Raw genomic sequence first — 26,968 nt, 5'->3', positions numbered from 1 at the left:
TTCACCAATGACCTATTTCTATAGCATCTTTTCTCATGTTGTAAAATTTTCCTCTGTACTTGACAGGAGATTTACCAAGCAAAACATGACATTGAGCCTCATAAAGGGACATTTTGGGGAGACTTTGACGAAGGAGAGAAGTTTTAGAGTGCTGTAAGGTGGGGAAGAGAGGGGTAGAAGAGGGAATTCCAGACACGTGAGTTTTAAACTCCTCAACTCCTCCCCCATCATTTCAAAATGCAATTTCATTAATAGTTTAGTAATGTTGCAATTTTCAAAGTTCTTAGTGGTTAAAACCTCAATTTTGATGAAATAAGAGAAATTCCACAGAAATTATTGAAGTTTAATCTTTCTTTTTCACAGATTGTGGATTCAATCAGAGTCCAAGATTATTTAAACTTAGACCAGTGGGTCCTGTTTTTAGGAGTTTCCCAACTTCCTAAGGCACCAAAATGGCAGACAGGAAGCCGCTTACCCTTGCATCTGCAAATATGCCATCCACCATGTTGGCAAAGGACAAAGAAGAGGTGATGTTTAACCATACCGAAAGTAGGTGTTGACTCATTGTCCACCATATTGGGAAAGGATAAAGAACAGGTGAGCTTTAACCACACCCAAACAGGTTTTAGCTCCTTTGTAAATATAAATTCGGAATATAATGCTTGCTACAGGTCTTTTGTTATTGTTTCCAAATTGGCATTTCTGAATTAGGCCTTAAACAATGAAAAATATGTTGAAAGAGAACTTTTCAGTGGAGGAAAGAATCCCTCCTGAGTAAATTTCAGCCGGATCCTATTGGCAGTTGTCAGGCAGAACAAGCCCCTCCTGGTTCAGGTTGGCCAATCCCAATCAGATTTAGCCACCAGGGTGAAAAAAGAGAACTTATTGGTTGACAGAAGTTGAAGACGAGAAAACAAGAAGTGAGGAAAAAAGTTTGCCCAACTAAGAAAACAATAGTCATTCGCAACTGGAAAAACTCAGCTGAGAGTAGATTCTCACAAAGTAAAGATTTTTAAAAAGGATAGAAGGCACAGAAAGCAATATTCAAACACTGAGTAGTAACCATAAATGTGTTTGGAAGAGAAAGGTACTGGTACAATATGGTCTCAACAGCCATGATCAGACATAGAATATGCATGTCAGACATATGCTATTCAGCCTGACTAGTGCATGTTAGTGTTTATACTTCACTCAGCTTCTTCCCATCCTTCCCCAATGTAACATTCAATGGTTTGATTGTTCTACAGTTGATTAGTTTTTTTTTCCGATTCATTGACTCTTGTTTGCCTGATTATGCCTGTGTGTGGAGCTAAAGAGTTAGGTCCAATCACAAATCTGGGAATGTTCTGGAAGGATCTGGAATGTAAAGATCACGTGTTGAAAACTTTTCACATTCTGAGGTATTTTAAAGTATTACAAATGAAAGATTTAGAACTAGAGTCATCTCTGAATTGCTCAGAGATAAATAAGCTACAAAGACTAGACTTATCTGTGTCACTGTCTATCTCCCTATTTGCTATAGAACATAGAACATTACAGTGCAGTACAGGCCCTTTGGCCCTCAATGTTGCACTGACATGTGGAACCAATCTGAAGCACATCTAACCTATACTATTCCATTCTCGTCCATATGTCGATCCAATGACCATTTAAATGCCTTAAAGTTGGTGAGTCTACTGCTGTTGCAGGCAGTGCATTCCATGGCCCTACTACTCCGAGTAATGAAACTACCTCTGACATCTGTTCTATATCTATCACCCCTCAATTTAAAGCTATGTCCCCTCGTGATAGCCATTATCATCCGAGGAAAAAGGCTCTTACTGTCCACCCTGTCTAACCCTCTGATTATCTTATATGTCTCAATTAAGTCACCTCTCAACCTTCTTCTATCTCACAACCTCAAGTCCCTCAGCCTTTCCTCGTAAGACCTTCCCTCCATACTAGGCAACATCCCAGAAAATGTCCTCTGAACCATTTCCAAAGTTTTCACATCCTTTCGATAATGCGGTGACCAGAACTTATGCAATACTCCAAATGTGGCTGCACCAAGAGTTTTGTACAGCTGTAGCATGATCGCATGGTTCTGAAACTCAGTCCCTCTACCAATAAAAGCTAACACATCATACGCCTTTTTAACAACCCTATCAAGCTGGGTGGCAACTTTCAAGGATCTATGTACCTGGACACCAAGATTTCTCTTCTCATCTATGCAATCTTACCATTAGCCCAGTACTCTGCATTCCTGTTACTCCTTCCAAAGTGAATCACCTTAAACTCTATTTGCCACCTCTCAGCCCAGCTCTGCAGCTTATCTTTGTCTCTCTGTAACCTCCAACATCCTTCGTCACTATCCACAACTCTACCAACCTTAGTGTCATCTGCAAATTTACTCACCCATCCTTCTATGCCCTCAGCCAGGTCATTTATAAAAATTACAAACAGCAGTGGATCCAAAACAGATCCTGCAGTACCCCACTAGTACCTTTACTCCAGGATGAATATTTTCCATCAACCACCACCCTCTGTCTTCTTTCAGCTAGCCAATTTGTGATCCAAACCACTAAGTCGCCCTCAATCCCATGCCTCCGTATTTTGTGCAATAACCTACCATGGGGAACCTTATCAAATGCCTTACGGAAATTCATATACACCACATCAACTGCTTTACCCTCATCCACCTGTTTGGTCACCTTCTCAAAAAACTCAATAGGATTTGTGAGGCACAACCTACCCTTCACAAAACTGTGTTGACTATCCCTAATCAACTTATTCCTTTCCAGATGATTGTAAATCCTATCTCGTATCACCCTTTTCAACACTTTTCCTACAACCGAAGTAAGGCTCACGGGTCTATAATTTCCAGGGTTTTCCCCACAGCCCCTCTTGAACAAGGGAACAACATTTGCTATCCTCCAGTCTTCTGGCACTATTCCTGCAGACAATGACATAAAGATCAAAGCCAAAGGCTCAGCAATCTCCTCCCTGGCTTCTCAAAGAATCCTAAGATAAAGCCCATCCGGCTAAGGGGACTTATCTATTTTTACACTTTCCAGAATTGCTAACACCTCCGTCTTGTGAACCTCAATCCCTTCTGGTCTGGGAGCCTGTATCTCAGTATTCTGCTCGACAACATTGTCTTTTTGTCTTGCTATCTTGTTTCACATTCCTTCATAGGATGTGGGCATCACTGACTGGACTGGTATTTATTTCCCATCCCTAATTGGCCTGAGAAAGTGGTGATGAGCTGCTGTTTTGAACCGTCCAATCTATGTGGAGTCTGCACACCCACAACGTTGTTAGGGAGCAATTCCAGGATTTTGACCCAGTGACTGAAGTCATGGCAAAAAATTTCCAAGTGAGAACGGGGAGTGGCTTGGAGGGGAACATGCAGGTATTGGCCCTCCCAGGTATTTGCTGCCCTTGTCCTTTTGGCCACTGGAGGACATGGGTTTTGAAGGTGTTGTTGAAGGAGTCTTGGTGGGTTGATGCAGTGCATCTTGTAGATGGTACACGCTGCTGTCCCTTTGTGTCAGTAGTGCGCACAATAACTGTTGAAGGTTGTGGGAAGAGTGCCAATAAGCGGGGCTGCTTTGACCTAGTTGTGTCTTGTTTCTTGTGTTGCTGTAGCTGCACTCATCGAGGCAAGTGAGGAGTATTCCATCAATGCTGCTGATTTGTGCAGGGTAGAAGATGGACATGCTTTGGGGAGTCAGGAAGGGGGTTACTCACTGAAGGGTTCCGAGCTTCTGGTCTGTTCTTGCAGTTGGAGTATTTCTGTGGCTATACAGTGGTGCATTCTCAATCAGGGATCTATGCAGGAAAGAAAATTGAGTTGGTTCAGGTGACGAGCAGCAGATTCTGGGTCACTCACACGGTGAGGCATGTTGCTCAACTTGGGGCTTCACTCAAGATATCAATATTCTATTTCTGCTGTAAGAATAAAGTAATATAGATTGTAGGTTCAACAGATGTGACATCAAATATAAGGGGCACATCAACTGTCACATGGACTCTACATGTTTGGATCAAAATTAATAAATCAATATAAAATTAATGCTCTCAAATAATCAAAATGATTTCTTCCTAGATGAACTATCTTTCACTATAGTATCAAGGTTTTATCATCTATTGCCAATCCCTAATTGTCCTGGAATTGAATGGCTTTCAGAGAGTGTTGAGATTCAATTATATTGTCAAAATATAATTGTAAATGTCAAACCAGAATGAATAAGGACAGCAGATTTCCTTTCTTTTAAGGACATTAATGACCAGATGGGTTTTCCCCAACAATTATTCCATTGCTGAGATGTTATGAATTGATTTTGATTTCCAAAAAGACTTGATTCCCACAGCCCCAGATCATTATAGTCTGGTGACATTACCACAATGCTCCCATCTACCTCCTTCTGTGAGCACTTTTGGTACTAATTTTCCTAACCAAAAGGTAGGAGGTGACAATTCTGGAGTTAAGGAGTTGAAACGACCAGAAATAGCTGCACCATTACAAAGAATATGTTGCATCATTAATTTCAGTTACGTCCCGCATACTGACAATGAATGTGCTTTGTGAATTCTCGGGTTTCTCCTGTTTCATTGCTGATGTTTGCATGCATTGCTCTGGTCTTACTAATTTGCAGATGAACTAAATAATTTATCGTCATGTGCCTGTGTTATACTTAGGCATGCTGCTTTGAATTGCTGGCAAAACAGCAGGCTAAATATTTCCACTTGGGCACATCAACTTCAGTGTGAGCCATGGGATTTTATGTAAATTACCAAAATGGTCGACACAGCAAAATCTAGAGATACATAGTAAATTAACTTGAGGCAGATGCTTGGTTAAGTGTGGCACGGTGGCTCAGTGGTTAGCACTGTTGCCTCACAGCCAGGGACCCAGGTTCGATTCCAGCCTCGGGCAACTGTCTGTGTGGAGTTTGCACATTCTCCCCGTGTCTGCGTGGGTTTCCTTTGGGTGCTCTGGTTTCCTCCCACAGTCCAAAGATGTGCAGGTCAGGTGAATTGGCCATGTTAAATTGACTGTAGTGTTAGGTGCATCAGTCAGAGGGAAATGGGTCTGGGTGTTTTACTCTATGGAGGGTTAGTGTGAACTTGTTGGGCCAAAGGACCTATTTCCACGCTGTAGAGAATCTAATCTAAAACAAGAAACATAAAAGTGCATTGTACTGTCTCTTTGGTAGTTTTTGCGGGAAACACTGTTTCCAGAAAAGTCAATAAACCAAAGTTTAATAAACTGAAAATAAATGTCAAAAGATGAAAGGAGATGGGGGCAGATAAGGATTGGATTTAAGGTGAGCCTTTAGCATTGCTTATCACTGGCAGCATGATGGCTCAGTCGTTGGCACTGCTGCCTCACAGTGCCAGGGATCCGGGTTCAATTCCACCTTTGGGTGATTGTGAATTTGCATGTTTTCTCTGTGTGAATTTGCTCCAGTTTCCTCCCATAGTCTAAAGATGTGTGGGCTAGGGTGGATTGGCCATGCTTAAATTGCCTATAGTGTCCAGGGGTATGCAGGCTAGTTGGATTAACCATGGGATATAAGGAATTACAGGGATAGGATAGGGGTAATGTGGGTTTGTGGTGCTTCTTTCCGAAGGGTCGGTGTGACATTAATGGGCCGATTGGCCTGCTTCCAAACTGTGGGGATTCTATATGTTGGTATGAGCTATCTGGTATATTTACTGTCAGCATCCTCTTCCCTGATAGAGATCCAGGGGCTCTGATTGGTTTATTGAGATGAGGTGAGGTCCTTGTCTTAACACGGTGAAGCTTATTGTGTGATTGCAGCCAGGTTACATTAATACGGTAGACATGGTTACAGAGAATGTGAGGGAGGTCCCTACAATTCTGAGCTGTCCTTCCACCAAGTCTGTTTAACCTTCCATTAACCCTTGTCACACTCTTGCACAACAGAAACACTTCTTTTAACACAGGGACTTGTTATGATCTGGCATGCACTGCCTGAAAGGAGTCTGCAGTCAGACTCAACAATAACTTTCAAAAACAGATTGGATATATGTTTGAAAAAGGTGAGGTTTTCAGGGCTGTTTTCATCCATTATATAAATGGCTTGGATATGGACATAGGAAATATGGTTAGTACGTTTGCAGATGACACCAAAATTGGATGTGTAATGGACAGTGAAGAAGGTTACCTCAGATTACAACGGGGTCTTGATCAGATGGGCCAATGGGCCAAGGAGTGGCAGATGGAGTTTAATTTAGATAAATGTGAGGTGCTGCATTTTGGAAAGGCAAATCAGGGCAAGACTTGTACACTTTATGGTAAGATCCTGGGGAGTGTTGCTGAACAAAGAGACCTTGGAGTGCAGGTCCATAGTTCCTTGAAAGTGATGTCGCAAGTAGATAGGATAGTGAAGAAGGTGTTCATTATGTTTGCCTTTATTGGTCAGTGCATTGAGTGTTGGAGTTGTGAGGTCATCTTGTGGCTGTATAGGACATTGATTAGGCACCTTCTGGAATACAGTTTGTTCTGATATAATGCAATAATTCCAATCTTGTCTCATCCCGTGTTATAAGAAAATTGCGCAATAGCTAGACCATCTAAACTATTGGGGCCAAATCATGTTGTAGCCAATATAGGTCTGGAAAGTTCGCATTCTACAAATAAAAATAGAAATTTTTCAATCGTGTTCAAGCCAATTTGCGCCGAAGAAACACAGGTTAGAGCAAAACCAACTGTACTGTGTTCAGTTTTGGTCTCCCTGCTGTATGAAAGATATTGTGAAACTTGAAAGGATTCAGAAAAGATTTACAAAGATGTTGCCAGGGTTGGAGGGTTTGAGCTACAAGGAGAGGATGCACAGACTGGGGCTGTTTTCTCTGGAGCCTCGGAGGCTGAGGGGTGTCCTTTATAGAGGTTTAGAAAATCATGAGGGGCATGGCTAGGGTAAACAGAAAAGGTCATTTCCCTGGGATGGGGGAGTCCAGAACTAGAGGTTTAGGGTGAGAGGGGGAAGATTTAAAAGGGACCTAAGGGGCAACTTTTTCACACAGAGGGTAGTGTGTGTATGGAATGAGCTGCCAGAGGAAGTGGTGGAGGCTGGTACAATTACAGCATTTAAAAGGCATCAGGATGGGTATATAAATAGGAAGGGTTGAGAGGGATATGGGCCAAATACTGGCAGATGGGGCTAGATTGATTTAGGGTATCTGGTCGGCATGGATAAGTTGGACCAAAGGATCTGTTTCCGTGCTGTACATCTCTATGATAATGGAGAAAGGGGAGGAGAGTGGAACATGTTGACCAGTTCTTTCACGTAGCCAGCACAGGTGATTAAAGGGCCTTTGGGCAGTTATCAGTCGAACCTATTTATTTTCTGTTCCCTGTTATTTTCTTTGCAGGGTTTTCCAGTTCAGCCATGAGTAATTCTTTTGTGACTCTGGCTGAGGTCCTGGAGGCAAGAGGAAGTCCTATGGATGATGATGAAATTTGGGCCTTATTGTTGCAAGCTGCCGAGGTCTTGCAGGAGAATGCACTGGAAGGTAATTTCTTTACAAGCTCCAGTTATTATTTAATTTTGACGTTGTGCCTGTAAGTGCTACAAAACAAGTTCCAATCTTCACAAAACGCGAGCACAATCACAAACGTCTGCTTTGGGCTCCCATGGATTGGGAACCACCACTTCACAAGCAGCTTTGTTTGTCATTCACTTTGCATCATCAGCTTCTCATTCATCGGGAAAACATTCCTCTGGTAAAAGCAAGGAATTGCAGAGACTGGAATCTGAGGTAAAAATGGCTACTCAACAGGTCAGGCAGCACCTGTGAAGAGGGAGACAGAATTAATATTTCCTAACTATGATGACCATTGTCTAATGAAAGTTTATCGAACTGGAACTTTAATCCTGTCTCCTGTGGTGAATTCTGCTGAGTAATTCCAGTTTATTTCTGTTTTATTGTCATAAGGACATAAGAACTAGGAGCAGGAGTAGGCTATTTGGCCCATTGAGCCTGCTCTCTCATTCAATAAGATCATGGCTGATCTTTTCATGGACTCAGCCCCACTTACCCATCCTCTCACCGTAATCCTTAATTCCTTTACTGTTCAAAATCTATCTATCTTTGCCTTAAAAGCAATCAGTGAGGTAGCCTCATCTGCTTCGCAATTCCACAGATTCCCTTGGTTGAAGAAGGTCCTCCTCAACTCAATCCTAAATCTTGCTCCCCTTATCTTGAGGCTATGCCCCTTAGTTCTAGTCATTGCTGAGTTGTAGCTTCTTGTCTGATATATTATTAACGTTTCAAGGAGCATGATATGTTGGATTCTGTCAAAGGTTGAAATGGGCATGATTTAGGCACAGTTCATTCTCAACACTTCCCTTTCTCTGCACGATGTGAAATGTGAACCGACAATGAGCACCAGGAAACATGGCCGTAATCAAAGAGAGAGATTTCGAAGAGATGATGAAAGAAGATGAGAAAGAGGGCAAGATGATAGACATGGCCAGTAATATGGGCTCTGATGACAAACATGTTGACTGGGGATTGAGTGGGAGTTAGATGACAGGGCCAGAGTTTAAAGAATGGTGTGCGCATTGAAAATCATGAAGCTCAGAGATGGTTTAAGGGCAGATTGGAACACTGTTTCAGAGAAACTTACAGATAAAAACAAGAATTTTGCAATTAATGTGTTGCTGGATCGAGAGCTCCTAATGTCTACAATTACAGGATGATTAGAAGGTGGGACTTAATGTCACAGGACAAGGGCAGATAATGATACTTAGCAAGTCAGCAAGAAGAGCTGTGGAGACTGGAAGAGAATGGTATGGCTAGCCATTTGATTGTGCTAAAATGTATAGCCCAAGATTTTGGTGCTTTTTGATTACAAAGGTTGAACCAATTAGGACAAAAGTCATTGTGTCACATTCCTGATCTGTCGCAGTTAAATGTGTTAGAACTATGACCCACGTTGTTTCCCAAAGCCAGCACAATATTGTCAGCCCACCACCCTGAGTATCCTTATGCCTTCTGTCATTCTGTGCCATCTGATTGGATCTCATCTAATAATATAGAGCTTGCTGTTAGGTCCCACGACAGCATTGATGATTAAAAATATACAGGTCCAAATGTTACAAATGAGTTGTCACAAATAGAAACTCCAAATGAGATATAATATCTTAGTAAAATATTTACACCTGCATTGTTCAGGGTTGAACTGTAAAATGGCCTGAACTGGGACTGTGTCCAGAATAACTTTGCAACTTATTCCTCAGAATATCGAATGGCTCTTGGAAGCTATTGCCAGTCTGAGCTGATTGCTGGTTTTGTTTGTTCTCACTGAAAATGTTCCACTGAAAATGCTACCTGTTTATTACAATACTCCAGCTGCTCAAATGTCAGGGCAGCTCCCTCTCTGTCGTAAAAGTTTTCTTCTTTCTTAGCAACGTTACATAAAAGCAGCAAACACTTTGACCCTGGGAACTGGTCCCACTATCATTCGTTGACACACCCAAATGATTCTGAATTCCAAGGCTCAGGCTGTTGCCATACTGTGATGTGGTATGAGTGTTGACGTAGCCAGGATGCCATCTTCTGTAAAAGGAACCAGCTTTAACCCATCTTATGGGCATCATTCTGAGAGTAGGTATAAATAGTGGAAAGCCAGGAGGCCATCCACATTTAGTTAAAGTGGCACTGATGTAAACAAACTGGCATTTAATAGCAGAGGGCATCTTTTCATTAGCAAAATCAAACTGGAATTTAGCAACAATGGATTGGGAAATAAATCCTCTAGATCTCCCGTCTCAACATTCTTTCTGGAAATTTATTTTAATGGGAAGGTGTGCAGGGGGAAGGTGTGCAGGTTGAAGGTGTGCAGGTTGAAGGTGTGCAGGTTGAAGGTGTGCAGGTTGAAGGTGTGCAGGTTGAAGGTGTGCAGGTTGAAGGTGTGCAGGTTGGGTGGATTGACTATACTAAATTGCTCATAGTGTGCAGGGATGTACAGGCAGGATGGGTTAGCCGTGGGAAATGCAGGGTTACAGGGATAGGTAGGGAGATGGGTCTGGGTGCTCTTTGAAGAGTCAGTGAGTGTGGACTCGATGGGCCAAATGGCCTGCTTCTACACTCGAGGGATTCTATGTTTCTATAATCATATAATTGAATTGCAGATAATAGAAGACCAACATGGTCACATGTTGTTCAACATCATTGCCATGAAGGAATTTGTAGGAAAAGCAACTGAATCTGAATTTGCTTCAATTAGATCAATATTGATTCAACTTTACCTCACAAAACGGATACTTTCCATGAATATACTTAGCTACGTTGTCCTTTTCTATTTAACTGGGGGGGGTTCGAGGACATCATCTACCAAATGAAGAAAATGTTTATTTAACATATAGATTGCTCACTTCATCTCCTGTACAATTTTATCGATCGGTTACATCATTACACTCTTCAAAAAATGTCTCAAAACTCCACAAGGCCCAAGCAAAACCATGTTTGAAGATTATCTAAAATACAAAACAACTTCAACAATATCCCACTTATGAATAAACAGCCCCAGTGTGTTTGCAATGCTTTTGTTTGAATGTTGTAGTAGGCATGCTGCTTGTTCCTCAACCTCTCGTACACATCCATACAGCTAAATGTTACGTGAGAGGGATGTGAACTCACTTAGATTCGGAGTTCTGTTCCCAAATCACGTGTTTTCTGACTTGTATTAGAAAGATGCTTTAACTGAGGTGAGGATGTCCGCTGTGGAATGGAATTGGAACCTATAATTCATAGAGTAGCGCTGTGTTGGAGTAAAGATGGGCCTCTATTGGCAGCATGTTTTTACAACTATCGGCTATCTCAGTACACTTTGCAGTTGGTGAAGTACTTTCTTAAAACGTAGCCTCAAGAAAAGGCACAGCAAGCTCCCACACAATGTGATGGTGTCTAGATAATCAGATTTTTTGAGGTGGTTGGCTTACAGGATAAACAGTAGCGAAAGCACCAAGAGTAATGCTACTGGTCCACTTCCAAATAGGAGACAAATATAAGTTTCATTTTTAATGTACAGGGCCTCAGTTGAGGTCTTATGCAGCAGATGGGTGTCTCTGACACTCCCTCAGCACTCCAAGCAATGAGTGCCTGCTTTGTTTTTTCTGTCAGTCTTGAACTCAGGAGGTTAAGGGGCAAGAATGCTTCTCAGCTGACTCAGTAGGGCAACACTAACACAACACCTGAAGCCTTTCTGATGCCTGATTTGGCTGTGCTTTCCTTTTTGGATCATGATATTAAATTGGAAATGGTAGCTGGGGCCTAATGTTCCCTTCAGGCTCGCAAGTGACCCCACAGCCACTTGGAGCACAGGCCTAGGAGCCATGTTGAACTCACCTCTGAAGGTGGATGACCCTGCAATGTCAATGGCCAGCACCTCAATCGCACATCTAGTGTTAAAGCAAACTATCCCTTTTGAAGCCCCCTCTGCCCGCAGCATGCCCACCGAATTCTGCCCTCAGAATGAAGAGCTTGAGTTATCAGGAGAGGTGGGATGGGCTGAGACTTTTTTTCACTGGAGCGTAAGAGGTTGAGGGGTGACTTTTATAGAAGTTTATAAAGTCATGAGGAGTATGGATAAGGTAAATGACAGGTGCCTTTTCCCGCGGGTGTGGAGTTTCAAGACTAGGGTGCATATTTTTAAGGACAGAGGGGAAAGATTTTCAAAGAGATATATGGGGTGTTTTTTACACTTTGGGTTCTTGTGTGGAACGAACCTCCTGAGGAAGTGGTAGATGTAGTACAGTTACAACATTTAAAAGACGTTTGGATAAGTCTTTTATAAGTCATGAATAAGGAATGTTTGGAGGTATGTGGGCCAAGTGCAGCAAGGTGGAACTAGTTTATTTTGGGAACATGGTTGGCATGGACTGGTTGGACCGAAGTGTCTGTTTTCCTGCTGACTCAAGATTGTGGGAGGTGAAAGTGGGAGATGACTAGGCCTTCTCCCATCCTGGGCTACATTCAATTTTTGCTCCCTCAGCAAGAGGTCAGACTGGCTTCCTTGAATTATACACCATTAATAGTTGGAGTTGTGTACAGGCCTCCAAATAGTAGGCAGGAGCTGGGGCTCAAGATACACCAGGAGATAGAAAAGGTGTGTAAAAAAGGCAAAATTTCAGTGATCATGGGGGATTTCAATGTACAGGTGGACTGGGAAAATCACATTGGTAATGGAGGGCAAGAAAAGGAATTTGTGGAATGTCTGCAAGATGACTTTTTGGAGCAGCTTGTGGTGGAGCTCACTAGGGAACAGGCAATATTGGGTTTAGTGTTGTGCAGTGCGGCAGATATGATAAGGGAGCTTAAGGCGAAGGAACCCTTAGAAGGCAGTGATCATAATATGATTGAATTTACTCTGCAATTGGAGAGGGATAAGATAGAATCAGAGGTAACAGTAGTACAGCTGAATAAAGGCAACTGCAGAGGCGTGAGGGTGGAGCTGGGTAGAATTGACTGGGAGAGGAGCCTTGCAGGAAAGACAGTGGAACAGCAAAGGCAGGGGATTCTGGGAGTAATTCAGGAGACACAGCAAAGGTTCATCCTGAGGAAAATGAAGCATGGTACAGGGAAGAAGAGGAAACCATGGCTGACTAGGGAAGTCAGGGATAGCATTAAAGCAAAAGAGGAAACATATAATGTAGCGAAAGGCATTGAGAAACCAGAGGATTTGGAAGCTTACAAAGACCAACAGAGGACAACAAAAAAGAAATAAGAGGAGGGATTAGATTAAGTATGAGGATAAGCTAGCCAGTAATATAATGGAAGACTGTAAGAGTTTCTTTAGATATATAGAGGGCAAAAGTGGACATTGGACTGCTGGAAAATGACGCTGGAGAGATAGTAGTGGGGAACAAGGAAATGGCTGAGGAGCTGAATAATTATATCTTGTCAGTCTGCATCGTGGAAGACAGGAGTAATATCCCAAAAATTCAAGAGAATGAAGGAACAGAGCTGAGTAAGGTGGCCATCACCAAGAAGAAGATGATAGAAAAACTGAATGGCCTGAAGGTGGATAAATAACACAGACCAGATGGACTATACACCAGAGTTCAAAAGGAGATAACTGAAGAGGTAGTGGAGGCATTTGTGGTGATCTTTCAGGAATCTCTAGAATCAGAGAGGGTCCAAGAGGACTGGAAAATTGATAATGTGACACCCCTATTTAAAAAAGGAGTAAGGCAAAAGATGGGAAATTACAGACTGATTAGCCTAACATTGGTCGAATGTAAGATTTTGGAGTCCATTGTGAAGAATGAGATTTTTGAATTCTCAGAAGTGTATGGTAAAATAGGGCAAAGTCAACATGGTTTCAGCAAGGGGAGGTTGTGCCTGGCAAGTCTGCTAGACTTCTTTGAGGAAGTCATGAGCAGGTTAGACCAAGGAGAGCCGATGGATGTTATCTACTTAGTCTTCAAGTAGCCCTTTGACAAGGTGCCACAGAGGAGGTTGCTGAGTAAGATAATGACCCATGGTGTCAGAGGCAAGGTGCTAGCATGGATAGAAGCTTGGCTGTCTAGCAGAAAGCAGAGAGTGGGGATAAAAGGGTCCTTCTCAGGATGGCAGCCAGTGGCAAGTGGTGTTCCGCAAGGCTCAGTATTGAGATAACAACCTTTTACTTTATACATTAACAATCTAGATGAAGGAACTGAGGGCGTTCTGGCTAACTTTGTAGATGATACAAAGATAGGTGGAGGAACAGGTAGCATTGAGGAAGCGGGGAGGCTGTAGAAGGATTTGGGCAGGTTAGGAGATTGGGCAAAGAAGTGACAGATGGAGTACAATGTGGGAAAGTGAGGTCATGCACTTTGGTCGGAAGAATAGAGGCCTGGGCTATTTTCTAAATGGGGAGAAAATTCAGCAGTCTGAAGCACAGAGACTTGAGAATTCTAGCCCAGGATTCTCTCAGGGTAAACTGACAGGTTGAGTCAGTAGTTAGGAAGGCAAATGCAATGATGAAATTTATTTTGAGAGGACTTGAATGTAAAAGCAGGGATGTACTTCTGAGGCTCTACGAGGCTCTGGTCGGATCACATTTGGAGAATTGTGCACAGGTTTGGGCCCCATATCTCAGGAAGGATGTACTGGCCCTGGAATATGTTCAGAGGAGGTTCTCTAGAATGGTGCCAGGAATGAAAAGCTTAAAGTATGAGGAACATTTGAGAACGCTGGGTCTATACTCAATGGAGTTTAGAAGGATGAAGGGAGATCTAATTGAAACATACAGAATACTGAATGACCTGGACAAGTAGATGTTGGGAAGATGTTTCCATTGGTAGGAGAGACTAGGACCTGAGGGCATAGCCATAGAGTAAAGGGAAGACCTTTTAGAATGGAGATAAGGAGAAACTTCTTCAGCCAGACAGTGGGGAATCATTGGATTTCATTGTCACAGAAGGCTGTGGGGGCCAGGTCATTGAGTTTATTTAAGACTGGGATCGATAGGTTCTTGAGTATCAAGGGAATCAAAGGTTACAGGGTGAAAGCGGGAGAATGCGGTTGAGAAACTTATTAGCCATGATTGAATAGCGGAGCAGACTCAATGGGCTGAATGACCTAACTCTGCCCCTATGTCTGATGGTCTTATAAAGCCTTGGGAAGTTAGGTATGACATTCACTAATTGCATCAGTCATTACTACAATATAGGGCCTCAGTAAGACTCAGAATCCAGTCTTAAAGGTTCCCCAGCACTCACCATTGTCTTTGCAACAGTGCAACTGTTGTATGCAGTTGTCCACACAACAGTGACAGACCCAACTGAAATGCAGATGGGTTTGATAAAGGAAGATATGTGGTGTATGAACACCAGTATGGATCTATTGGACAGAATGGCCTGTTTCTCTGTTGAAAGTACAATATAATACCTTAATGCAATTGAACAAGATCACCAATTCTGGAGGTTCTGTTGGCTAACAATAACATTTGGAAACTCAAGGCTCTAATTTCCAAAGTTCAAAGTACACGTCCTTGGAATAAAGGGTATATTGTTCTCATCAGCAGAGCTAAAGACAAACAATTGTGCATGTAAATCATTAATTCTTTGTTCTTCCTAGGGATCCCAAACTAATCTGTGTCAAATAAAAAGGACTAGGATTCCATGGATGTAAAATGGGTCACTTAGGATTCAATAAAACTTCTCAAGCATTCTCCTCCACAGACTGAAGCTCATTTGCACTCTTGGATTCCACTTGCATCCAGCTGTCAGCACAGCCTGTGTGTTATTACTAGGATTAGTAGGAAGAAGGAAATCAAAGGAACAGCTTGTTGGAAGGCTTTCTGTTGAGTGCAGTGAGGAGGTAAAAAGAAAAATTGATCATTGAAAAGGGGAAATAGGAAACCCTGGCCCTAGCAACCTGACATTTTGCAGTGAATTCTTAGCACTTCTCATAGTTACTTTGGCAAGAAATACTATTGGTAAAACCAAAGGCCAGCCAAATGTGACAGCTCTCCAACAATCTTAGGTACTGTGCATTCTGTAATGACTAATGCATCCCATATTGGCTCTGGGCATGGTGTATATTTCAGAATGAAATGTACTATGGCACTAATTCAAAACAATACATCTTTGAACACAGTTGACCTAAGGGAATTGATAACAAATCAGGTGTTCTAAGAAGAGGAGGAATTTAGTGCCATGTTACAAGATATCACAGAAGAAAAGTACAGAAAAGATTTGTTTGTATGAAATTAGATTAGAAAGGGTACCTTTCATTCCTCTAATTTTGTTTTCCTTTTGAATGATAAGTTTATTTATGGTCGCATATATCTTGAAGGTACAGTGAAAAGTGTTTTATCACCACAATCCTGTGGCATTTTGAGATACAATAAAGATCAAAAGGAATTATTTAAATAAAAGTTTATCTTCTGTTCAAATTGGGTTCTCAAGCCCAGAGTTCAGGGTGTTCTGGTTCTCAAGGTGTCTTGCTCAGGCAACAGCAGTGATGATACCAGTGGCCCAACAGATTCTGGCTCTGCTGCCATTCTGCTGCCTTGTTCACACTGCCAAGAGTCCAGGCTCTGGGCCTACCACAGCTGGGAGTCCCGACTGCAAGCACCACCACTGGTGGGAGCCCAGGCTCTGGGCTTACTGCTGCAGGGAGCCCAGGCTTTGGGCCTACAACTGCTGTGAGTCCCCAGTGCAAGCACCACCACTGCCAGCAGTCCAGGCTTTAGGCCTGCTGCTGCTGGGAGTCCCCACTGCAAACACCACCACTGCTGGGAGTTCAGGTCCTTGGGTTACTGCTGCCAGGGTCCCAGGCTCTGGGCACTGCCACTGCCACCAGGAGTCCATGCCACGGATGCTGTAGCCATTGCCTGGCCAACAGTGCTCCAGCCTGAAAGATAAATGAGTAAGGAAGAAGAAGTGAAAAAAGACGAAAAGCACTTAGAAAAAACAATGCCACCATGGACAAGCTGTGATGAGCCTGAACAGTACATACCGTGCTGGTGCCACCAAAGATGGATGTCCGAGGTCTGTGCGTAGCATCAACTTCTGAAACCAGTAGTTAATGCTGGGAACAGCGCTGGCCTGCCGATTCAGTATTTGCGTTCCTTTGAGGAAATGTTGGAAGGAATGACTGAGCAGTGTGTATTCTTTATCTTGAGAAAGGTGAAAGTAGAGATGGGATTGAATAAAAATGATCCTCTGAGGTATGCCGTGATGTGGCCTAAATTGCCATTTGTAGAGACTCTGCTGGACGGTTGGAACTAGTGCAGATCAGATCAGGTAGGTCTGATGCTGCAGCAAGTGTGTGTTATTATTAAATATGAATAGAAACCTGGAGGTCTGGCCTGTGCTTGAATGAAGAACCCAAATTAAAACAGCAAAGACTGAGAGGTGAGCTTTTGGACATCTTATAAAGAGATTTTTATGAAGGAATCAAGCCCCATTACTCTATAAGGCATGCTAAATGTATCAGCCTCCTACTTAATCACCCAGATTATATACTGTAATATTTGCAGATGATGCCAAGCTCAGCAGGAATGTGAATGGTGAGGAAAATGAAAAACATTTTCAGGCGAAGCAGGGCAGGCGATTGTATTCCATCACCAACGCGGGAAGGTGTAAAGTTTTCACTTTGGAAGGGAAACAGACATGCAGTATACTTGCTAAATGGTGAAAGGTTGGAAAATGTGCAAAGGAACCTGGGCATCTTTGTCAGCAAGTCACTGAAGGCCAACATACAGGTTCAGGAAGCTAATGGGAAGGTTAATGGATTGTTAGCCTGTATCAAGAGGATTTGAGGACTGGAGTAGTGAAGTCTTACTTTAGTTATACAGGAGCTTGGTTAGAACATCCCTGCAGTACTGTGAGAAGGTGTGGTCCCCTTATATCAGGAAAGATAGTTTTGTTGTTGAGGAAGTGCAATAAACTTTTGCCTTTGGAATGGTGGGATTGACCTACGAAAAGCAAACAGGACTTTGAGATTGAAGAAGAGAAGTGATCTTATTTAAAAAAAACTTCAAAACATTTGAAAGTGTATCCGGGGCAGCATGTGCAAATGTGGCAGCATGGTGGCTCAGTGTTTAGCACTGCTGCTTCACAGCTCCAGGGACCTGGGTTTGATTCTAGCCTCAGGGGACTGACTGTCTGTGTGGAGTTTGCACATTTTCCCTGTATCTGTGTTGGCTTCCTCCCACAGTCCAAAGGTGTGCATGTTAGGTGGACTAGCCATGGTAAAATCTCCATGCAGGGTTACAGGGACGGGGTGGGATGCTCTTCAGAGGGTCAGTATAGACTTTCTTGGCTGAGTGGCCTCTTTCTGCACAGTGGGCACTCTAGGATTCTGTATCAGGAAGGATATTACTGCTGTAGAGGGAGTGCGGCAAACTTTTATCTTTGGGATTGGTGTCAGAAGATGAAAAGTCACCGGGCTTAAAATATTAGCTTGCTTTCTATCACAGATGCTGCCAGACCTGCTGAGTTTTGCTGTTTTGTTCCCTGGATTAAGGTACAGGCAAGTGGGACTAGTTTGTTTGGGACACCTGCTTGGCTTGAGCGAGTAGGACTGTAGGGTCTGTTTCCGTGCTGTATGACTGAGTCCCTGGTGGAGCTCTACAGCAAAACTAAAGATGGTTAATGGAAATTTAGAGGATTGTAACAGAATTCTCTCTCCCACTTTCCCTCTCTCCCACTCTCTCTGTCTCCCACTCTCTCTCTTTCCCCCACACACTCTCTCTCTCTCTCTCTCCCACTTTGTCTCCCACTCTCTCTCTCTCCAACTCTCTCTCTCACTCTCTCTTCCTCTCTCTCTCCCCACCCACTCTCTCACCCCCCCCCCCCCACTCTCTTACCCCCCCCCCCCACTCGCTTTCCCACTTTCTGTCTCTCTCACACACACAGACACACATGTATCCATCAACGCCATTTGGGGGAAGTCTGGCTTTCTCTCTTCACTTTCTGCACACAACATATTTGTAACAGCGTTCATTGGATAAGACTAGAGATGGGAACTCAGCTCATGTTTCCTCCCTCGCCCCTAAAGCAATGGGGTCAAATCAAACACATCTGACCGAGAATGGTTAACGGTCCATTGGTCATCAATTGAACGATAAAATCCTCGAGGTTTGTCTGAATTAATACACCACTGGATGGGAAGTTGCCCAGTTGGGAGCTTGATATGTACCAAACTGATCTACCTGCCAACTCTGTAAGATTAGTGTGTTCAAGTAGCTTTATCTCATGCTCTGATGAATTGCTATATTGTTTTGGTGGGAGAACACTTGAAGTTAAATCTTACAAATATTTCACAAAGGAGTACTCACCCATTAAATGTAAGATAAGTAATTCAAGCACCTACTTAGCTTTGTGCATTTAATCACACTCCGGTAATCAGGGTCAAAAATTTACGAGACGTTTTATAACTGTGAAAGCTTAGCAACATAGAATCGCATCATATTGGAAATATTGCTGTCACAAGACAAAACGTTGTGATGCATGAAAATGGCAACTCTGCAACTGTAGCCAATACAGGATGATTCATGAAATTACCATCCATTAAGTTCAAGTACAAGCTACTAGAATGTAAAAAAGGTCATTTGGCTGCACTGAAACACATCTTGCACCCCTTATTGTAAAAACATCAAGCGTTTATTTGAATATGCAAGGCTTCATTGAAAATTTGCATAAGGTGCTCAAAAGCCATTGAGCGATAAAAGCATTTTTTTTGTTGTTGACAGTTTCTGCATTCTGTCAGCTGTCCACAGTTCTGATTTCTCCCAGATGAATCCAATTTTTTTTCATTCCTGAGGGAATGCTGGGCTATCAGAGGGTCCGTACTGAGGGCGTGCCGCACTGTCAGAGGGTCAGCGCTGAGGGGGCGTTGCACTGTTGGAGGATCAGTGCCAAGGGGGCGCCACACTGTTGGAGGGTCAATGCTGAGGAGGTGCAGTACTGTTGAAGGGTTAGTGCTCAGAGTGCGCCGTTCTGTCGGAGGGTCAGTGCTGAGGAATGTTGCACTGTTGGAGGGTCAGCGCTAAGAGGGCACTGCACTGTTGGAGGGTCAGTGCCGAGGGTGCACTGCACTGTCAAAGGGTCAGTGCTGAGGGAGTGCCGCACTATCGGAAGGTCAGTGCCAAGGGGCGCCGCACTGTCGGAGGGTCAGCACTGAGGGAGCGCCACATTGTTGGAGGGTCAGCGCTGAAGGAATGCCGCACTGTCGGAGGATTGGCGTTGCACTGCCAGTGGGTCAGTGCCGAAGGTGCGCTGCACTGTCGGATGGTCAGTGCTGAAGGTGCGCTGCACTGTCGGAGGGTCAGTGCCGAAGGTGTGCTGCACTGTCGGAGGGTCAGTGCCGAAGGTGCGCTGCACTGTCGGAGGGTCAGTGCTGAGGGAGTGCTGCACTGTCAGAGGGTCGGTACCAAGGGATGCCGCACTGTTGGAGTGTCAGTGCTGAGGGGTGTGGCACTGTCGGAGGGTCTGTGCTGAGGGTTGCGGCACTGTCAGAGGGCAGTGCTGAGGGGGTATGGCACTGTTGGAGGGTCAGCATTGAGGGAGCAAGTCACTGTCGGAGGGTCAGTGATGAGGGAGTGTGGCACTGTTGGAGGGTGAGCACTGAGAGACAACCGCATTGTCGGAGGGTCAGCGCTGAGGGAGTGCCGTACTGTCGGAGGGTCAGCGCTGAGAGAGCACCATATTGTTGGAGGGACAGTGCTGAGGGAGTGGGACAGTGCTGAGGGAGTGCTGCACTGTCAGAGGGTATGTACTAGTTGAGTACTGCACTGATGGGGTGTGATCACCGACTAATTTCCTAAGAGAGAATATGGCTACGAGGAGAAAGGGAATTCCCATATTCTTTGACAGGTACATTGGAGAGAAAAAGGTAATGAGTGCAAGAGAAGGGCCCTTTAAGGATCGCAGTGGTCATTTGAGAGTGGATTTAGAAGATTGAGGAAGAGTTCTGCATGAATTTGTGATAGTGTTCACCCATGAGAGGGATGATATAGGTACAGAAATCAGGTAGAATATCTGTGATACAATTAAAAAATCAGCATAGACTGTGAGGTGACAGTTGATAAATCTCGAGGGCTGGATGAAATATATCCCAGGCTGCTGAGTACAGCTCAGTAAAAGGGGTATTTGAGAAAATGTTCAAATCCCCTCTGGCCATAGAGAGTTGCTGGAAAACTGGAAGACAGCCAATGGTACCATTATTCAAGTACAGAACAACGGATAAACCAGGAAATCCAGGCTGGGGAAACTATTGGAAGCAATTCTGAGGGACAGAAATAATCTGCACTTGGTAAGGGCGTAGTCTGTGGGGTTTTACTAAGAGGAGGTCATGTCTGACCAACTTGACTAAATTTTTTCAAACGAGGTAACAGGATCCAACAGTAATTTCTGTGGATGACATGAACATTGGCAGAGTGGTAAACAGTGCGGAGGATTATCGAGATTATAGGCATTAGATTTAGATTCGCATTTAAATTGCAGGAGAATGTAGATGGGCTGATCAGTGGCAAATGGAATTCAGTTTGAAAAAGTGAGAGGGGATGTGCTTGAGGAGGGCAAACAAGGCAAGGGAATCCATAATGGACAGGAGGACCCCGAGAAGTATTGAGGATCAGTGGGACCTTGGTGTACCACACACCTGCCCTTATGGTAGCTGGATGGGTAGATAAAATGACACAGAAGATGTGGAGTTTTGCCTTTAGTTGGGGCATGAAGTTTAAGAGCAGAAAGGTTATGCTGGAACATTTTAAAAAATTGGCTAGGCCACAGCTTGAGTATTTTATGCGGTTCTGGATCCACATTATAGGAGGAATGTGATAAACTGGATAGAGTACAGAGAAGCTTTCCCAGGATGGTGTCTGGGCTGGAACGCTTCAGTTGTGAAGAGAGAGTGGATAGACTGTCCTTCGAGCAGAGGATATCGAGAGGGGTGATATGATTGAGTTGAAAAAAAATTATGAGGAACCTGGCTGAGGTCGACAAGAAGAAACATTTTCCTTCGATGAAGAGAATCAATGAGCAGGGAACATGGATTTATGGGAAAGGGGCAGAGGGTTTAGAGGGGATGTGAGGAAAACCATTTTCACCCAGAGGGGGAGAGTGTGGGGGGAGTGGGTGTGGGAATCTGGAACTCACCTCCTATAAGGATGGGAGAGGCAGAAACCCCACCACATTGAAGAAGTATTTAAATGTGCAATTGCAATTGCAATACTGCCTACATCACTAAGCTCCTCCATACCCTATAACCCTCCCTACCTCGATACCCTCCTCCATACCCTATAACCCTCCCTACCTCGATAACCTCCTCCAAACTCTATAAACCTCCCTACCTCTATAACCTCCTCCATACCTCATAACACTCCCTACCTCTACAACCTACTCCATACACTATAACCCTCCCTAAAACTATAACCTCCTCCATACCTTATAACCCTCCCTACTTGTATAACCTCCTCCAAACCCTATAATCCTCCCTACCTAGATAACTTACTCCATAACCCATAACCCTCCCTACCTCTATAACCTCCTCCAAACCCTATAACCCTGCCTACCTAGATAACCTCCTCCATACCCTATAACCCTCCCTAATTCTATAACCTTCTCCATACTCGATAACCCTCCCTACCTCTACAACCTCCTCCATACCCTATAACCCTCCCTACCTCTATAACCTCCTACATACGCTATGTTCCCCCACCTCAATGACCTCCTCCAAACCCTATAACCCTCCCTACCTCTATAACCTCCTCCATACTCTATAACCCTCCCTACCTCTATAAAATCCTCCATGCCCTATAACCCTCCCTACCTCTATAACCTCCTCAATACCCTATAAACTCCTCCATAACTATATCCCTCCCTACCTCTATAACCTCTTCCATACCCTATAACCCTCCCTAACTCTATAACTTCCTCCATAACCTAAAACCCTCCCTTACCTCTATAAAATCCACTATACCCTATAACCCCCCCTAACTCTATAACTTCCTCCATACCCTATAACCCTCCCTAGCTCTATAACCTCCTCCATACCCTATAACCTCCTCCATATGCTATAACCCTCCCTACCTCTATAACCTCCTCCAAACCCTACAACCCTCCCTACCTAGATAACCTCCTCCATACCCTATAACCCTCCCTACCTCTATAACCTCCTCCAAACTCTATAACCATCCCTACCTAGATAACCTCCTCCATATGCTATAACCCTCCCTACCTCTATAGCCTCCTCAAAACCCTACAACCCTCCCTATCTAGATAACCTCTTCCATACCCTATAACCCTCCCTACCTCTATAACCTCCTCCATACCCTATAACCCCCACTACCTGTATAACCTCCTCCATATCCTATAACCCTCCCTACCTCTATAACCGACTCCATACTCTATAACCCTCCCTACCTCTATAACCTCCTCCAAACTCTATAACCATCCCTACCTAGAAAACCTCCTCCATATGCTATAACCCTCCCTACCTCTATAACCTCCTCCAAACCTTATAACCCTCCCTACCTCTATAAACTCCTCCCTACCTCTATAACTGCCTCCATACCCTATAACGTTCCCTACCTTTATAACCTCCTCCATATCCTATAACTCCCCCACCTCCATAACCTCCTCTATACCCTATAACCCACCCTAACTCTATAACCTCCTCCATCCTCGATAACCCTCCCTACGTCTATAACCTTCTGCAACCCATAACCCTCCCTACCCCTACAAACTCCTCAATACCCTACAAACCTCCCTACCTTAAAACCCCCTCCATACCCTATATCCCTCCCTGCCTCTATAACCTCCTCCATACCCTTTAACCACCCCTACCTCCATAACCTCCTCTATACCCTATAACCCACCCTAACTCTATAACCTCCTCCATCCTCGATAACCCTCCCTACGTCTATAACCTTCTCCAACCCATAACCCTCCCTACCCCTACAAACTCCTCAATACCCTACAAACCTCCCTACCTTAAAACCCCCTCCATACCCTATATCCCTCCCTGCCTCTATAACCTCCTCCATACCCTTTAACCACCCCTACCTCTATAACCTCCTACATAAACTATAACCCTCCTTAACTCTACAACCACCTCCATACGCTATAACCCCCCTACCTCTATAACCACCTCCATACCCTATAACCCCCGCTACCTCTATAACCTCCTCCATATCCTTTAACCCCCCTACCTCTATAACCTCCTCCATACCCTATAACCCGCACTACCTGTATAACCTCCTCCATATCCTATAACCCTCCCTACCTCTATAACCGACTCCAAACCCTATGACCCTCCCTACCTAGATAACCTCCTCCATACTCTATAACCCTCCCTACCTCTATAACCTCCTCCAAACTCTATAACCATCCCTACCTAGAAAATCTCTCCATATGCTATAACCCTCCCTACCTCTATAACCTCCTCCAAACCTTATAACCCTCCCTACCTCTATAAACTCCTCCCTACCTCTATAACTGCCTCCATACCCTATAACGCTCCCTACCTTTATAACCTCCTCCATATCCTATAACTCCCCCTACCTCCATACCCTATAACCCACCCTAACTCTATAACCTCCTCCATCCTCGATAACCCTCACTACCTCTATAACCTCCTCTAAACCCTATAACCCTCCCTACCTCTATAACCTCCTCCATACCCTATAACCCTCCCTACGTCTATAATCTTCTCCAAACCCTATAACCCTCCCTACCCCTACAAACTCCTCAATACCCTATAAACCTCCCTACCTTAAAACCCCCTCCATACCCTATATCCCTCCCTGCCTCTATAACCTCCTCCATACCCTTTAACCACCCCTACCTCTATAGCCTCCTACATTAACTATAACCCTCCTTAACTCAACAACCTCCTCCATACGCTATAACCCCCCTACCTCTATAACCGCCTCCATACCCTATAACCCCCGCTACCTCTATAACCACCTCGAAACCCTATAACCACCGACCTATATAACCTCCTCAAAACCCTCTAACCCTCCCTACCTCTATGACCTCCTCCATACCCTATAACCTTCCCTAACTCTATAACCTCCTCCATACCCTATAACAATCCCTACCTCTATAACCTCCTCCATACCCTATACACCTCCCTACCTCAAAATCTCCTCCATAACCTATAACCCTCCCTACCTCTATAAAATCCTCCATACCCTACATCCCTCCCTACCTCTATAACCTCCTCCATACACTATAACCCTCCCTACCTAGATAACCTCCTCCATACCCTATAACCCTCCCTACCTCTGTTACCTCCTCCATACCCTATATCCCTCCCTAAGTCTATAACTTCCTCCAAACCCTATAACCCTCCCTACCTCTACAACCTCCTCAATACCCTATAACCCTCCCTACCTCAAAATCTCCTCCATACCCTATATCCCACCCTGCCTCTATAACCTTCTCCATACCCTTTAACCACCCCTACCTCTATAACATCCTCCAAACCCTATAATCCTCCCCACCTCTATAACCTCCTCCATACCCTATATCCCACCCTGCCTCTATAACCTTCTCCATACCCTTTAACCACCCCTACCTCTATAACATCCTCCAAACCCTATAATCCTCCCCACCTCTATAACCTCCTCCATACCCTATAACCCTCCCTACCTCTATAACCTCCTCCATACCCTATAACCCCGCCTACCTCTATAACCTCCTCGAAACCCTATAACCCCCACCTCTATAACCTCCTCCATACGCTATAACACTCCCTACCTCTAAAATGTATTCCAAACCCTATAACCCTCCCTACCTAGATAACCTCCTCCATACCCTATAACCCTCCCTACCTCTATAACCTCCTCCATACCCTATAACCCTCCCTACCTCTATAACCTCCTCCATACCCTATAACCCTCCCTACCTCTATAATCTCCTTCATACCCCATATCCCTCCCTGCCTCTATAACGTCCTCCATATCCTTTAACCCCCCTACCTCTATAACCTCCTCCATAACTTATAACCCCTCCTAACTCTATAACCTCCTCCATATCCCATAACCTTCCCTACCTGTATAACCTCCTCCATACCCTATAACCCTCCCTATCTCTATAACCTCCTCCATACCCAATAACTCTCCCTACCTCTATAACCTCCGAACCCTATAACCCTCCCTACCTAGATAACCTCCTCCATACCCTATAACCTTCCCTAATTCTATAACCTCCTCAATACCCTATAACCCTCCCTACCTCAAAACCTCCTCCATACCCTATAACCCTCCTAACTCTACAACCTCCTCCATACGCTATAACCCCCATACCTGTATAACCGCCTCCATACCCTATAACCCCCGCTACCTCTATAACCACCTCGAAACCCTATAACTACCGACCTCTATAACCTCCTCAAAACCCTCTAACCCTCCCTACCTCTATAACCTCCTCCATACCCTATAACCCCCCTAACTCTATAACCTCCTCCATACCCTATAACAATCCCTACCTCTATAACCTCCTCCATACCCTATACACCTCCCCACCTCTATAACCTCCACCGAACCCTATAACCCTCCCTACTGCTATAACCTCCTCCATACACTATAACCCTCCCTACCTAGATAACCTCCTCCATACCCTATAACCCTCCCTACCTCTGTTACCTCCTCCATACCCTATATCCCTCCCTAAGTCTATAACTTCCTCCAAACCCTATAACCCTCCCTACCTCTACAACCTCCTCAATACCCTATAACCCTCCCTACCTCAAAATCTCCTCCATACCCTATATCCCACCCTGCCTCTATAACCTTCTCCATACCCTTTAACCACCCCTACCTCTATAACATCCTCCAAACCCTATAATCCTCCCCACCTCTATAACCTCCTCCATACCCTATATCCCACCCTGCCTCTATAACCTTCTCCATACCCTTTAACCACCCCTACCTCTATAACATCCTCCAAACCCTATAATCCTCCCCACCTCTATAACGTCCTCCATACCCTATAACCCTCCCTACCTCTATAACCTCCTCCATACCCTATAACCCCGCCTACCTCTATAACTTCCTCGAAACCCTATAACCCCCACCTCTATAACCTCCTCCATACGCTATAACACTCCCTACCTCTAAAATGTATTCCAAACCCTATAACCCTCCCTACCTAGATAACCTCCTCCATACCCTATAACCCTCCCTACCTCTATAACCTCCTCCATACCCTATAACCCTCCCTACCTCTATAACCTCCTCCATACCCTATAACCCTCCCTACCTCTATAATCTCCTTCATACCCCATATCCCTCCCTGCCTCTATAACGTCCTCCATATCCTTTAACCCCCCTACCTCTATAACCTCCTCCATAACTTATAACCCCTCCTAACTCTATAACCTCCTCCATATCCCATAACCTTCCCTACCTGTATAACCTCCTCCATACCCTATAACCCTCCCTATCTCTATAACCTCCTCCATACCCAATAACTCTCCCTACCTCTATAACCTCCGAACCCTATAA

The 26,968-nt window shown here is 44.3% G+C and overlaps 1 protein-coding gene across 7 annotated transcripts in view; it reads left to right on the top strand.

Annotated features, from left to right (window-relative positions):
* ptpn20 (protein tyrosine phosphatase non-receptor type 20) overlaps window positions 1–26,968 on the top strand; it is a 436,259-nt gene that overhangs the window by 35,494 nt on the left and 373,797 nt on the right. For all 7 annotated transcript variants that reach the window (XM_072583170.1, XM_072583173.1, XM_072583172.1 and 4 more), the window contains exon 2: window positions 7,384–7,524. In XM_072583170.1, coding sequence (XP_072439271.1) covers window positions 7,401–7,524 — 124 coding nt within the window. In that variant the 5' untranslated portion in view covers window positions 7,384–7,400. The remainder of the gene's footprint in view (window positions 1–7,383; window positions 7,525–26,968) is intronic.

This window comes from Chiloscyllium punctatum, chromosome 13 (assembly GCF_047496795.1).
Source record: "Chiloscyllium punctatum isolate Juve2018m chromosome 13, sChiPun1.3, whole genome shotgun sequence".
Taxonomy (NCBI): Eukaryota; Metazoa; Chordata; class Chondrichthyes; order Orectolobiformes; family Hemiscylliidae; genus Chiloscyllium; species Chiloscyllium punctatum.
The sequence above is the reverse complement of the archived record's forward strand: the minus strand, read 5'-3'. Positions and strand labels throughout refer to the sequence as shown.